Genomic DNA, 16,022 nt, shown 5'->3' on the forward strand with positions numbered 1-16,022 from the left:
AGCTTTCTTTTTCTATAGAATGTGCTTTCTATAGAATTGTAGTTCTTGACCATGCATTTAATTCTTCAGCTTATAATTGGTTGCCCTAAAACCCGATGTGTTAATTGATAGCTCGGCAACTGCTTGAGTCATTATTTCTACTGGAATATTGTAATTGAAATTGAATACTCCTGTGGATTTTGCTGATTGAATTGTAGTTTAGAGACCTCCATCTGCTAATTGCCTTGTAATTGTCTAGCAAAGTATATAAATATTTGTTTCCATATGTTGTAACCTTGAACTAGAAAAGCACAGAGCTCCATAGTTAAAATCCCTCAAGATTTTTGCACTCTTGCACATACAATCAGTGTCAGAAAAAACAGTCCGCAGTAGGCTTTTTATGTGTAGATCAGCTGTAGCAGATAAATAAGCTGTTATGCAGAGAAAGGATTTCCTGCAGCAAGTGGACAATGCATGTTGGACAGCTTGCCTTGCCATATTAAGATCCTGTGTGGCAATCTGTTCCATTACCCATAGTGGCATTAAATTTCTCTTTTTCCGTGTTCAGTATTCTATTTGCAGTGAACCTCTAATAGAACTATCCAATCCTGGTGCCAGTGGATCCTTGTTCTTTGTCACTAGTGATGACGAGTTCATAATCAAAACAGTTCAACACAAAGAAGCAGAGTTCCTTCAGAAGCTGTTGCCTGGCTACTACATGGTAAATAAATTCAAATTCCAGGCTCTTCCTGTTTAGTTTCTTTTTGTGAGGTTGTGTGATGGCTGTGTGTGAATTTTAACTTGGCTTTTTAATAGCTTACTTAACACTTTACCATAATCATGATAAATTTTAAATACTGCTTTCCCCCTTTGTATTTGTGCTCCTATTTGCTACACGCATGAGAACGTCTTTAAAATTCTGAGTTAATAAATGAACACTTTTAACCATAACTGTTGGTATGGCTTGCCATGATGCTGATAAATCAACTTTGCATTTGTGGTGTTGTACTTAACTAAACTTCTTCTTTGGCAAAACAAAAAAAATTCCTTCCAGTAGCACCTTAAAGACCAACTAAGTCAGTTCTTGGTATGAGCTTTCGTGTGCATGCACACTTCTTCAGATACACACCTTCTTCTTTGACAATCACTTGTAGCCAAGTAATATTGTCTTCCATAAACACCGTTTTAACATTGAGTCCATAAGTGACTGTGGAGGCCAATTCTGGACCCACACGTCTTTCCACAGTGGGGACATTGGTTTCCGGGTGGGAGTTGATCACAGTGTGGATTTGCCAAGTGTGCTTTCCTCTTAGCATGTTTCTCCCTTGCGTTCTGAGTTTGAGTGTCTTCATAGTCCATTACACCTTTGGTAAAGGCTGTTCTCCAACTGGAGCACTCGCAGACCAGTGTTTCCCAGTTGTCGGTGTTTGTACTACATTTTTTTTTAGATTTGCCTTGAGACAGTCTTTAAACCTCTTTTGTTGACCACCAGCTTTACACTTTCCATTCTTAAGTTTGGATTAGAGTAGTTGCTTTGGAAGATGATAATCAGGCATCCACACAATATGACCAGTCCAACGAAGTTGATGTTGAAGAATCATTGCTTCAACATAGGGGATCTTTGCTGCATCCAGTACACTGATATTAGTTCACCTGTCTTCCCAAGTGATGTGTAAGGTTTTTTGGAGACACCGTTGATGGAATCTTTCGAGGAGTTGAAGATGGTGTTTATAAGTAGTCCATGTTTCACAAGCATACCTTAAGGTTGGTAGTACAATAGCTTTGTAAACAAGTATTTTGGTTTCATTGCAAATGTCCCGGCCTTCAAACACTCTGCACTTCAATTGGGAGAAAGCTGCACTTGCAGAGCTCAGGCGATGCTGGATTTCGGCACCAGTGTTGACCCTTGTGGAAAGATAACTGCCTAGGTAGGAGAAGTGATCAACATTTTCCAACGTTACACCATTGAGTTGGATTTGTGGCACTGCAGAGGGGTTATTTTGTACTTGTTGGTGCAACACTTGGGTTTTTTGGATGTTGAGCAACAAGTCAAACTTTTCATAAGCTTCTATGAATATATTTAGGATGGTTTGGAGGTCATCCGCTGGGCATGCACACACTACATTGTCTACCAAACCAATAACCCTCCTATCACAAACATATTTAAAAGGACATGGAATGTTAATCAGCCCAAGGCACCTAAAGATATATAATGAAGGCATATGATACATTGAATTGTATATGCAGAAAGAGGAGCATCAAGAAGAATGGAAGAAATTTAAGGAATATTTAGAAAAATATTATAATATAACATAAGTGGAATTATTTTCAAGTATTAAGTTTGTTTTAGGATTAAATTATGTTGAATTGTATAAGATTATGGATTAAGAATATTATGAAAAGAAAGGAAGTTAGTAATTTGAACAGGTTAATTTTATTAGAAAGTGGATATTGAAAAATTGCTAAAATGAGATTTGATGAAAATCAGTCAGGAAGGATTTGAGGAAGTCACTCAACAATGGAATGTAATCTGGATTTTTAACTGTAAGAAGTGTTTGTTTGTTTGTTTGTTTTTATTTTTTGTATGTTTTGTTATTTGTTATTTTGTGTGGTGTTAAATCTGGAAAATTAATAAAAAAAATTGGGGGGGGAGAGTTGTTTGGAAGCAATCCCACTTAATGGGATCTTGAAGGGCTTGAGTGTTCATTTTGTGCCTTGGTTTCCTCCCTTGAAGCCTGCGTTGAGGTATAATCCTGATAGCCACCATGGAGTGTATTAGTCAGTGATCTGTCCAGCAGTCGTTGGCGCTCATCATAGCTCTGGTAAAGAGCACATCATGGCGATCTTTAGCACGGACAATAACATAGTCTAAAAGGTGCTAGTGGTTTGACCGAGGATGCCTCCATGAAGTTTTAAATTTATTTTTCTGTCAAAAGAGTGTGTTGGTAATAACAAGGTTGTGTGCTGCACATATCTTCAAAAGTAAGATTCCATTCTGGTTGCTGTTGCCAATTCCTTCTTTCCCAATAGTCCCAGGCCACAGATCGAAATCTTACCCAGGAAGATAATTGTATCTTCCTTAGGCATCTCTGATAGGTGTCTCTGATCCAGCTGAGAGTAAAATTTTTCTTTAATGTGTTCATCAGCATCTAGTGTTGGTGCATAAGCACTTATAATAGTAGCCTGTTAGTTTTTGGTGAGCTTTATTCAAAGGGTTGAGAGTCACTCATTAATGCCGGTATGGACTTCTGACAGGAGCTTCACAAGGTTGTTTTTGATAGCGAAGCCTACCCCATGTATTCGATGTTCTTGTTCAAATAGACCTTTCCAGTAGAATGTGTAGCCTCCTTTTTCTTCCTTCAGTTGTCCCTCGCCTGCTCTTCGAGTCTGTTGAAGCACTGCAATATCAATGTTAAACCTTCGCAGCTCTCTTGCAGTGATGGCAGTTCTGTGTTCAGGATGACTGTTATCTGTGTTATCTGACAAAGTCCGTATATTCCATGTTCCAAAGTTCAATTGTCTTTTACGAACGCTAGGTGGTGACCCCACTGGGCGTGGTAATCCAGTCAGGGAAAAAGGGAGGCAGACTATGTTTAGGGCACCTTTTCTAGCCCCTCCCCCTTTTCAGGGTGAGCAGAGTGGATCCTAAAAAGGGCTGCTCGGTCCTGGATACAGCTGCTGAGGGGCTCAACTGACTTATTCCTTGAGTCAGAACGACTGAATCTGTATCCACCTCCCATGTGCCAGTTCATGACTAGGGGCTTCCAGATTTCACGATCCTGCCCCTGTTACAATTTGCCGGTCGCCATGGGACTTTTGGGGGTTTGGGTTGGGTTTTTGGAAGACGCCTGCGCGTGAATTTGTTTTATATGTGTAGATCAGTGCACACTGATCAACACACAGTCTTTGCAGTAGGGCTCTGTTCCAATGGCATGAGTAGTCATGACGAACCAGTAGATCCTATCTGCTTCAGCCTTCACCCGCCTTCACAGCTGTTGTAACATACCGCTTGTCATCACCCGCCTGTTCTGCCGTTGAGGACTTCTTGGGTCATTCTTTGTCTTGCTCCTTCCCTTTGACCTTACTGCCTTGGGTGACCCTGCTGGGAGTATGAGATTCCCAATGGCTTCACTCACAAGGGTCATAGGAACATGCAAGCCCACTCACTACAACAAGGTGATGATCCAGCGAGTGAGACTTAGTAAACTATGCATTTGTATACTAGCAGAGTCACTGTTACCACCTCTTACATCTAGTCATTATTTCAGAACTTGTCTGTTTAGGCCTTCTGACTGTCCAAAATTTGAGTAATAGCCTCTACTTTTGCAAAAAAAGAAAGTGTGGGGAGAATATCTGCTCACCTGCGACTCCATTGCCGAATGGCTCGACCATGGTGGGTTCAGGGAAGTTGCCATCTTCCGATGTGGTCGGGGGAAGGGATGGCTGGCACTGCCAGCCACAAGAGGCCCTCAGGTAAGGATGTTCAGTGCCCACTCAGCCAATCGGAAGCTGGATCTTGGGGCTGTGAGCAGCCCACCCCTAGCTTTTTTAAGGGGGTGGCCAGATGTTGGCTGCCCTCTTGGCTGATCATCGTGGGAAAAGGTGGGGAGAATGTGTTCCATATGGATTTAACCAGAGTTGAGAGATCAGAAGTGGGCCACATTATCCCATGCATCTTTTCTACTGTTCACCAGAATTTCCTCCCTGGCTGCCTTAAATGCAGTTAAGCATAACATATTCAGTGACATTAACCTCTATTATTAATTAGGTTTCCCTTTAAATTAGAATTTCAAAATAGCTGGAAACTCCTTGCTAAGGGCTAGTGTTCTGGTTAACGTCAGTTTATGTGGTTAATGTTCACTACGATGTAACAGATAACCATAGTTAAGGCAGATGGGGGAATTTCAAACCAAAGCATGGAGTAATTTAGATTGCTTGTCACCACTGGTCCTCAGTGTAGAGAGCCTTCCAATTTAAGAGCTTAACTTTTTTTTTAGTTTAGTTTAAAATAAAACACTTCAAGCATTATTTCATTAAAAGTATATGTCTAGTTTGTTTAGGATAGACTTGACTTCCTAGTCTATATTAAGGTGCATGCAGAAATCTTATTTTAAATGTGCTTCTGATGTTCATTGGTGCTTCTTCATTTTGTTTTTTAAGAATCTCAACCAGAATCCAAGGACACTCCTACCAAAATTTTATGGACTGTATTGTGTTCAGTCAGGAGGTATTAATATCAGGATAATTGTGATGAACAATGTTCTGCCTCGATCACTGAAAATGCATTTCAACTATGACTTGAAAGGCTCCACGTACAAAAGGAGGGCATCCAGGAAAGAGCGAGAGAAGTCCAACCCCACCTTTAAAGACTTGGATTTTCTTCAAGACATGCATGAAGGATTATATTTTGACTCGGAGACTTATAGTGCACTCATGAAAACGCTACAGAGGGATTGTCGAGTAAGTAAGAACTTTTGATACCAATAGCTGTTGTCAGACCATGACTCCACTGTTTACACAGTGCGGGGTGAATGGGCTCTTGTCCATAAAAGAGTTCTTGTCCACAATAACTGCATTTCATCTTGAAGCTGCCAGCAGACTGCCTTGTTTGTGTTAACAAAATATAGTTTTGGCTTGAAGGGTATAAAAGGGAACCGTTGAAAGGAAGTAGGTGGAAAGATGAAACAAGAGGTAGTAAATGTGATATTCTTTGTATGATTTTGGTGTCTCATGGTTGTGTTCTTGATTGCTGTCTTTTCCTTTCTAACCACACCTAACTGTGTTTCCTTTAATTGATCTTTCCTTCTTTTTTCCAGTCTGTTAGGAACTCCGCTGTTGGGCCCTTTGTTTTTATTCTTTGCCTTTACCCTTTTTGTTCTCTTAGGCTGCAGTCCTATATACACTTATTCAGGGGTATCTCAATAGCACCTATTTCTGAGAAAACATGCATAGGATGGCACTTTATTCAGTCTTTCATTATGAATCATCGTTTTGCAGTCTTGCGTGCATTTCCCATACATGATTTCAACTAGACACGCTGGGCTGCAGCTCCATTCCAGCCTTTTTCTTCTGCCTGCAGCTCTCTCTGCTCCTCCCTTCTGCCTTCCTTTCTCTCTGCCTGCCCTCCTCCCTTCTGTTGGCCAGCTCACAGGTGGAGGAGGGAGGCAAGGCACTGGAGGTGCAAGGGAGGCTCCCCCCAGCCCTTCTGCTATGCTCAACCCTTGAACAAACCCTCCACATATGATGGGATTTGACTGTACATTGATGGTGGTCAGAGACACTTTTCTAACTTATATTCTTATTTGGTTAATCATTCATCTTTTCATGTTGCTATTATCTCTGTGTGGTTTCTTTTCTTTTAAGGCCAAGTCTTTCAGAAATGGGATTTCTAATCCCCTCACCCTCTTTCTTTCTTTTCAAGCTAAAGATCTTGGTTTTGTCTTTGGATTCTTATGTCATTCTCAACCCCCCGGATTTAGTATTTTCTTTCTCTGACAGCTTCCCATACCTTGTTCATTATCTTCTCCCCCCCCCCCCCAATTGACTTGTTGAAATGTCCTTTTAGTTGGTCTTCTCTATCCCACCTTATGGTTCTTGTTTTTGTTTTGCATTTTGCCACCTACTTAACTTTTTCGGCTCAGATGCACACAATGTTTCTCTGCTCTTGGTTTTTCTTTGCTCTCCTACCTTGCCCATTTTGCATAAAAGGTTCTGTTAACTTGCCTTTTTGTATGTATTCATGGTCTAGCTCCTGCTGATTTCTCATCTTGGCTTTCTACATGTTTTTTCCCTTATTTTTTGCCTACATTATACGCTTTTTTGTATTATTGCTGCTTATTTGTGAAAAGTATTACTGAGTTGATTATCTACCTCTTCTTAAAACATCTTTCAGGAAGCCTATGTTTAATGGTTGTTGCTGCCTTCTTATGTTTTGTTCTATTTTCAACTTCCTTTCTAAAGAAAGCATGTGAGCCTTTTGGGCTGTGTCTATTTTTTATGTGTTTTGTACATCATGTAGCTCTTAAGCCATTTCAGAAATTGCCATTACTATATGATGTGATGCATCAGCAGTATCAAACTGCAATACCAAACCCAGAGTAACATGGTTACGTTTAATGTTTTTGGAGTAGAACTGCTAATCCAGACTTGAGGTACAGTCACTGAAAGTTAAGCCTTGTAGTAACTTGTTTTTTTTATTAAAAGTTTATTTTATTAACAACTTTCTATGGAGCCCTTCAGCGTCAGTTTCCAAGGGAGTATACAACCTATGATAAAACATAAAAATATACAATAAAAACTATAGAGGGTTGCATTGCATTATGTCCTTGATGCTGATGACAGGAAAAGAGAAAGCTGCCTTATGCTGGAGCAGTTTTGGGATATAATTTCTATTGGCATGCATACAGTTAGACAAGTAGTATTTGGGCAGATTTCACCTCAGCAGTGGTACACTCATTTTAGCAGGCTCTATGAGTGTCAGGCCTGGTCGTTGTCCTCTTCAGATCACCACACAAACACTTCTTGTTCTTTTATAACTTTTTATTGCGTATTAACAAAACAATCTTATAAACGGTTCTTAAATATCATTCCTCAGAGTCACTTCTTTCAGATCCCTTCTGAGCTCTGCTTCTCCGTGACCAGCCACCCTCAAAATGGCGAAGGCGCCCTTCCCTTCGCTTTCCCGCCCTTTTTCCTACCCTCCTGGCTAGAGCTGGCCTGTATCTCCCCTCCTCCCAATCTGAGCTAGAACTGAACCCTGGCCTTTCCTGGGAACAGCCGGTCCCTCCCTCTTGTTCCTCTTGCTCCCTTCTGTTAGATTCACTGCTCCCCTCCCCCCCTTGGGGAATGCTTTCTCCCTCTGAGAAACTGGAAACTTCTCTAACCACCCGCTCTGCTGATAACCAGCATAACACCGCAGATATTGTTGTAGTGTTGCATTCGTTCTTTCAGCTTCCCCATTGGTTTGCGGGTGTCTCGCCGACGTGAGGCTTAGCTCCACATCTAGTAACTGCATTAACCTCCTCCAAAATTGTGATGTAAATTGGGCCCCTCTATCTGAAATGATTTGTGATGGCATACCATGCAACCTAAAAATATTATCTAAAAACATTTTTGCAGTTTCCTGTGCGGTTGGAATTTTGGCACATGGTATGAAATGTGCCATCTTGGTTAGCATGTCAACCACCACAAAGATCACTGTTTGCCTATGCGATGACGGTAAATCAGTTATAAAATCCACACCCCAAGGCCTTCCCGGCGTGGGCATAGGTTGCAACAACCCTGCGGGAGCTGCTCTGGGTGCCTTGGCTCGTTGACATACTTCACAACCTCTTACATATTGCGTTACCTCCTCCCTCAACTTTGGCCACCAGAACTGCCGTGTGATCTGATACAGGGTCTTTTCTCTACCAAAATGTCCTGCAGTCGGGTTATCATGATGTTGCCTCAACACTTTACCTCTTAATTCACCTGCAGGTACATACAGCACCCCTCTCCTGTACAACAATCCACCTTTTTCCTTGAAACCTTCCTCTTCCCCTCTACCTTTTCTCAGTTCCTCCATTTTCTTTTGTGCAAACTCATCTGTTACTGTCAATCGCTGGAATTCCCTGCCGTCCACTACTACGGCTGCACACCCCCACTGATCCGATCTCAGCATTTCTCGCAACTTGGGAGGTGCTTCCCCTTCCATATACTCAGGTTTGCGCGATAGCGCGTCTGCACGAACGTTTTGATGCCCAGGTATGTACTCAATCCTAAAATTAAACCCAGCAAAAAACTCTGCCCACCTAATTTGCCTTTGGTTTAGCTGTCTAGCAGTTCTCCAATACTCTAAATTCTTATGATCTGTTTGTACCACCACCTGATGTGACGCCCCTTCCAAAAAATGTCTCCACACTTTAAAGGCAGCATGCACAGCTAAAAGTTCCTTATCAAATATGGTGTAGTTTTGTTCTGATTGATTTAATTTTCTAGAGTAGAAGGCACAGGGTCTCCAGTCCCCTTCCTTGTCCTGTTGCAGCAGAATGGCCCCAATAGCTTTATCAGAGGCGTCAGTTTCTACCTTTATACGTTTACTTGGATCTAGGTGCATAAGATATTTTTCTGAAGCAAACACCACCTTTAATTTATCAAAGGCCTTCTGTGAAGAAGAAGAAGAAGAAGAAGAAGAAGAAGAAGAAGAAGAAGAAGAAGAGTTTGGATTTGATATCCCGCCTTTCACTCCCCTTCAGGAGTCTCAAAGCGGCTAACAATCTCCTTTCCCTTCCTCCCCCACAACAAACACTCTGTGAGGTGAGTGGGGCTGAGAGACTTCAGAGAAGCGTGACTGGCCCAAGGTCACCCAGCAGCTGCATGTGGAGGAGCGGAGACTCGAACCCGGTTCCCCAGATTATGAGACTACCGCTCTTAACCACAACACCACACTGGCTTCCTCAGACCATCTGAATGGCCCCTTGCCTCTTAGACAATCAGTCAGTGGCATTGTGGTTTTGGAGTAATTACCTATGAATTTACGATAGAAATTAGCAAATCCTAAAAACCTCTGTAGATCTTTCTTAGTTTTAGGTGCCTCCCATTCCACCACTGCCTGAACTTTACTGGGGTCCATGTGCACCCCTTCGTGGGAAATGCAATATCCCAGGAACTCCACCTTTTGTGTGTGGAACTTACACTTTTCTAACTTCACATATAACCTGTTGGTCCTCAATCTCTCTAACACCTGCGTGACATGTTTTACATGTTCCTCCATACTTTCACTATATATTAAGAGGTCATCTAAATAAGAGACACAGAACTGATCCAGTATACCTGCTAAGACGTGATTGATGAAGGTTTGAAATACCCCTGAGCCATTTTGCAAGCCAAAAGGCATTACCAAGAATTCAAATGCACCATACTTAGAGAGAGTAAGGTCAGCCAAAGTCTTTACCAAGCTTGATCTACGAGGAGCATATAATCTGATAAGGGTCAGAGAAGGGGATGAGTGGAAAACCAGTTTTTGTACTAAGTATGGTGCATTTGAATTCTTAGTAATGCCTTTTGGCTTGCAAAATGGCTCAGGGGTATTTCAAACCTTCATCTATACGTGGCAGTGGGCACACGCGAGGCTTCATTTGGCTGTTAAGGATTCTGAAGTCACATACTAATCTCGGTGCCCCTTCCTCTCCTTTCTTTTTGACAAAAAAGACGGGAGCACCCCCAGAGGCCGTGGACTCTCTAATAAAACCTCTCTGCAAATTCTTTTGCAGGAACTCCCTCAATGCTTCAGATTCTACTTCCGACATGGCATATATCTTGCTTGGTGGCAACTGTGCCCCAGGGACTAGATCTATCTTGCAATCATAGGGCCTATGTGGTGGAGGTTTATCCGCTTCTTTTTCACAAAAAACATCCCGATAAGCAATATATTGTGACGGAATCTCACTTTCATTCCCCATCAACTTCCCTTCTACCTCTGTTCCCATTACTTCCACTGAGACTTTTCCCTTTTGCCCCAAACAATGTGTCATACAATAGATTGAACCAAAAACCAAAGACCTTTGATGGCAGGCAATCACTGGATTATGACGATTGAGCCAACTCATGCCCAGCACCATCGGGCGCCCAGCTAGTTTGGTCACATGAAATGCCCTGGTCTCTGAGTGATTACCCATATCCATTCTCATTGGTGGAGTCTCGTAAGTCACTTCTCCTGAAAGTAGCGGTCTGCCGTCGATTGTTTTCACTCGCAGTGGGAAATTCAAAGGTAACAAAGCGATTTTGTGTTCCTGTACCAATTTCTGGTCTATGAAATCTGCTGACGCTCCTGAGTCTAACAGCGCCTCTACCTGGACCCTGTGTCCATTGGGTAGTTGTAGTTGCACCTTCACTGTTAGTCCTGGAATAGGTGGTTCAGCGTGAGAGCCTTCTATTGCTCCTCCACCCGGCTGCAAGCTCCCATTTCCAGCCGGGGACATTCGTTTCCCTGATGCAGTTCCTTCGGGCAATTGTCTTCTCCCATGTCTGCTCCAGATAGAGACTCCCATCCTTTACGATTGCGACATTGTCGTGCTAGATGCCCTGGTTTTCCACAGACAAAGCAACGCCTCGTGTCTCTTCCTCTCCCTGCATTTCCTCTTACCATGGAAGAGGTAGTAACTGGGAGGGGTCTGGCTGCCCCCAATTCCATGGGCTCTGGCCGCTCTTGTCCTGGCACGTTGCCCGCTCTGCTCTCTGTCCTTTCGATAATATTGTTTTCCCGCCACCGTGGTCTCCATTGTTCCTTCTTTTCACTAGCCCTCCGTTCCACGCGTAGGCTCAATTGCAGGCACGTTCGGACCAGAGAGTCCAAGGAACTAGGTTCTGGCATTTGGGCCAATTGGTCTAAAATCTCATTATTCAGTCCTTCCCTAAAAAGGGCTGCAACTGTTGGGGAATTCAGATCCCATTTTAATTTCTGCACCAGCAAACTAAAGTTGGACCAATAAACTCCCACAGTGTCTTTTCCTTGTCTCATTCTCAACAGCTGCCTAGCTGTGGTTACTTCATGCGCAGGGTCTAAGAAAATCGCGTCTAGATACTGCAGAAACATTTGTAGATTTCCTAGGGCGGCATCCCTTCGAGATATTAGGGGTATAACACAGTCCTTAGTCCTCCCTTCCAAGAAATTAATCACATAAGCAACCTTCTCTTGCTCAGATTGAAATTCTTTATCCTTTATCTCAATTATGTAAGAAATTTCTGTCTTGAAAGCCAGAGCTTTCTCCCTTGAAGCTACGTGGACGTACAGTAAATGTTTTACTCACTCTATCTCCACACGTCGCTTGCAGCATGGTTCTATGTTCTCCCAGTGCTGCTGATAGTATGTCGACTTGACTTTTCAACTGCAAGTTCTGTTGCCATAAGTCCTGTAATGTTAGCTGGAGCGCTGGGGTTTCTCCTTGCCCAACTGGCGCCACAGCTCCCTCCATTTTGGCTTCTCCTTCTTACTTATAGTGAAGAGGCGCAGAGCAGAAGGTGTTCTGTCAGGCCTGGTCATTGTCCTCTTCAGATCACCACACAAACGCTTCTTGTTCTTTTATAACTTTTTATTGCGTATTAACAAAACAGTCTTATAAACGGTTCTTAAATATCATTCCTCAGAGTCACTTCTTTCAGATCCCTTCTGAGCTCTGCTTCTCCGTGACCAGCCACCCTCAAAATGGCGAAGGCGCCCTTCCCTTCGCTTTCCCGCCCTTTTTCCTACCCTCCTGGCTAGAGCTGGCCTGTATCTCCCCTCCTGAACCCTGGCCTTTCCTGGGAACAGCCGGTCCCTCCCTCTTGTTCCTCCTGTTCTCTTCTATTAGATTCACTGCTCTCCCTCCCCCCTTGGGGAATGCTTTCTCCCTCTGAGAAACTGGAAACTTCTAACTCTTCCCTGACAATGAGTTGTGTATTTTTAGGATGTAGGTTCTATATATGATTCTAGATCGCAATGTGATTTTATGCAGAATTTTATACTGTTGCTTCGTGTGCTGTACCTATTTCTCTTACATGCAAATGGCCAATGGCCCAAGCAGTAACCAACAACTTATTACTATAGAATAGGCTACACTGGCCCACTTCTCCCAGGGGTTGAACCTGGTGCCTTGTGCATTCAAAGCTGTAGCCCTACCACTGAGCCATGGCCCTTCCTTAGCCTGTCGAAGGTTTCTGTCAGTAAAACAGGGAGGGAGGCAGGCGACTTTTGCGGATTTTTCTCTCCTGGACCCTCCACGGCATCCCTTCCCCACTCTGTGAGAGGATCCCTGTCACTCGCTGGAGCATATTGGGGGGGTGGGCGTTGCACATGAGACTGCAGCTGGGTGTGCAAAGCGACAGAAGAAGCCTCCCTCCGCACGTCACTGATGCAAACCTCACTGGATCAGTGTGAGAGTTGGCATTGGATACCGCAGTTGAAAGCAGCATAAAACAAGGTACCAAAGGTTTTGGGTTTTTTAAAGCCTGGGAGATTAAAAGGTCTTTGCCTGTTACCAAAATTATGACAGTAGAGATGTCTGCCAAGCCTCCCTGTGCAGAGGGCAGGGAGGTTGCCCTGTCTCCTAGGATGCTGCTAGGGAACAAAATAAGGGAAAGACTCTTAGGCAGGTGTGGCCAACATGGGGCCCCCCAGAGGTTGTTGGACACCCCTGTCAGTTCCAGCCAGCATGGCCAGCGGTCAGGTCAGAGGAGAGTCGGAGTCCAGCAACATCTGGGGAGAACACGTTGGCAGCTTGTTTTGTAGGGGTCATAAAAGGAGTAAATCAGAGAATAAAAAGTGCATTGAATGAAATATTCTGATGTGAAAACAACAACAACATACTAATAATTTATTATTTGTACCCAGCCCATCTGACTGGGTTGCCCCAGCCACTCTGCGCAGCTGCCAGCATATACAAAAACATAGTAAAACATTAAGCCTTAAGAAGCTTCCCTATACAAGGCTGCCTTTAGATGTCTCCTGGTTGAAATGGGGTTATAAAACAAAAAGGGCATTCCTCATGGGCAGATTGCCATGTTCATTGGCACAGCGCAACCCGATGTCAAGTCGTGTTAGTGAACATGAAGCCATCTTTTGTTTGGATTTTGAGTGTGAATTTGGAGATGATCTAATAATCAGCTGCATGCTCATGAGACATTCTTCCTAACAAAAGGCACTGTTCCTCATCTTTGGTCTCCAGAAATGAATATTCCATGAAATCAAGCTATTAGTGACCATGCAGAATATCTGCTTTGGACATCCACATGCTCCTTCTACCCTTAGAGTGTCAAGAGGTTTATTGTAGCCTCAAACTATGAGGCTGTAAAAATGTACCACAGTGACAAAGTTCCCACTTGTAAGGCCCTGAACCAATGTTCTTCAAACTTGGGTCGTTGGATGTTGCTGATTTGCAACTCCCACTGTCCCTGACGTATTGGCTGATTTGGCTGGAGAAGCTGGGGGTTATAGTCTAACAATGTTTAGTGACCCAATGAATAATATTAGGTCCTAGTTACCCAGTGTGGTACCTCTCCTTGTACCATTCTGCCTTGTGTGTTGATATCTGCTGGTGATGCCCTGCTTGTTAGACCATTTTCAAATTAGGTTTGTACCTTTACAGCTCATGAAAGGGTCTCATCAGTGGCAGCTCCTCCGCTGTGAAATGTCCTCCTTCTTGAAAGCTGACTGGTGCCAAGAATGGTTAGTCTTTGACACCAGCTAAAAACTTGCCTCTTTAGCCATCATCAGGCCGCTGATTTTTGAGTAGAGGTTACGCGGATTAATTTTATATTGCTTTAATATTTTTATTGGAATTGTTTAGTTGTATTTTATGTCTGATGTATGCTGCCCTGGGATCAATTGTTTGATGAAGGGTAGGTTGAAAATGAAATACATAATAAAATATAGTACCCCAATTACTCAAACTGGGTATGAACAGCACCAAATTCATTCATAAATTCATGTCTTATAGCTTGGTATTGAAAGTGTCTTCAAAACTGTGTCAAACCTATTTGCTAACAAGGGCTTCTCCTGCACTGTAACAGTATTATATTAACCATTTGTTTGCCTGTGTTTTTGCAAAATGCTATTTTCCCCTTTGAAAAGACAGTGATACCCATGAAAACTTTGGGCTTCCAACCTAGTCTGCCTGTTTGTAAATCTACCCCTGCAACTAAAAAGGCGGTCAGATTATTAAAGTGAAGCAGCTGCTTCTACATTTCCATAGAAAAGGTTCTGTGAAAAGGCTACTGGTTCTGGGCTTGCTTCTGAATGGCTTCACAATGGTTGCCAATATTTACCTTTTGCAATGGAATTTGAAGTCATGACAGGAAGGTTTGGGATAGGCACGGCATCTTGTTCTCTTCCCGCTGGCAATCATTTGCAAAAGCCAGGACAGACCCTGTAAACAACAGAGACAATTTTCTGAATTTTTAATATTTTGATGCTCTCCTATTGGGATTTTAACAATAGCAGAGTTAGGATGTTGGAGTCTTTTTGCTTTAGTAGATTTTAAAAGTAGACAAACTTCTAAGGCCTCAGGGAGGAGGTGTGTCGTAATGCAAATAATTATCTGGAAAAGGCTCTATGTAGTCTTGATTCCATGATAAAAATGTTTGCATCCTTTTAATAAAATGATAAGTGGAAGAATGAATATGGGAATAGGCAGTAAGAGGGAGATACTGAGAGAGGAGTGAAGAAGCAGGGAGAAAAGTGAGGGATGTTGTGCCAGGTTAATAATATTTAACTGTAAAACTTTTGTATGTGACGGTTGCCTGTTCTGAATGTAACATTCCTTAATTAAATTTAGGTTTATATTTAATGATCTGTGTTCTGGTCTGGGTGGTTTAGAAGGAAGATAATCTCACACGCCACACCCACACCCACACCCCGGTGTGATGGAGGCCTGAGAGTATATGCAAAGAGAGGATACAGATATCGTGATGCTCTCTGCAGGTGCAGAGGTGGGGGCCGGAAGTATCTAAGAAGGACTGAGGCGGGACTGAGGGGCTGACCTTAAGAACAGTCTGGGGACAGATTGCAAGCGACCCCAAAAACATGGCAAGCCTTATTTTAAGTTACACATTTTATGGTGAAATGCTTTCATTTATTATCATTGTGCATTGAATGCTCTGTGTTTTATGCCTTTGTGTGTTTACATGTGAGGTTCAAGCATCCTTTATGCTTGAAAACTGTTTTGGTAAAAATGAAGTGCCAGTAGTCATATCTTGATAAAAGTGCAACGAGTGACAGCACAAAACAACTAGCATAGGCAGCAGCAAAAATGGGTGGCACGATTCTTGACCAGTGAGAAGTGTCACACACAAAAAGCACTGAACCTGTGGTTAGCACAATAAAGGCTTTCAATCATAATCCTTCTAAGCTTTGAGATGCAACTGACTATGTGCTCAGGGATCAAGAGGAAAAATTGCATACTTTGCTGAAGTTTAAGTGTCTGCTTTTCTAGTTTTTCTGGTGTGGTATAAATATCGACTATGCAGTAGTAGCCTCATTTTTTATTGGGCGCTTGGTTGCTGCAGTATAAATTCTCTGATGGTAAGAGAAA

The 16,022-nt window shown here is 42.7% G+C and overlaps 1 protein-coding gene across 6 annotated transcripts in view; it reads left to right on the forward strand.

Annotated features, from left to right (window-relative positions):
- The window catches only part of PIP5K1B (phosphatidylinositol-4-phosphate 5-kinase type 1 beta), a 108,326-nt gene that overhangs the window by 49,076 nt on the left and 43,228 nt on the right, over nt 1-16,022 (forward strand). For 4 of the 6 annotated variants that reach the window (XM_083702048.1, XM_083702049.1, XM_083702050.1 and 1 more), the window contains exons 6-7: nt 548-700; nt 5,140-5,439. In XM_083702048.1, coding sequence (XP_083558174.1) covers nt 548-700; nt 5,140-5,439 — 453 coding nt within the window. The remainder of the gene's footprint in view (nt 1-547; nt 701-5,139; nt 5,440-16,022) is intronic. The other 2 variants (XM_083702052.1, XM_083702053.1) reach the window with 1 other exon arrangement.

The sequence above is a fragment of the Podarcis gaigeae genome (genome assembly GCF_964106915.1).
Source record: "Podarcis gaigeae genome assembly, chromosome: 11".
NCBI classification, from domain to species: domain Eukaryota; kingdom Metazoa; phylum Chordata; class Lepidosauria; order Squamata; family Lacertidae; genus Podarcis; species Podarcis gaigeae.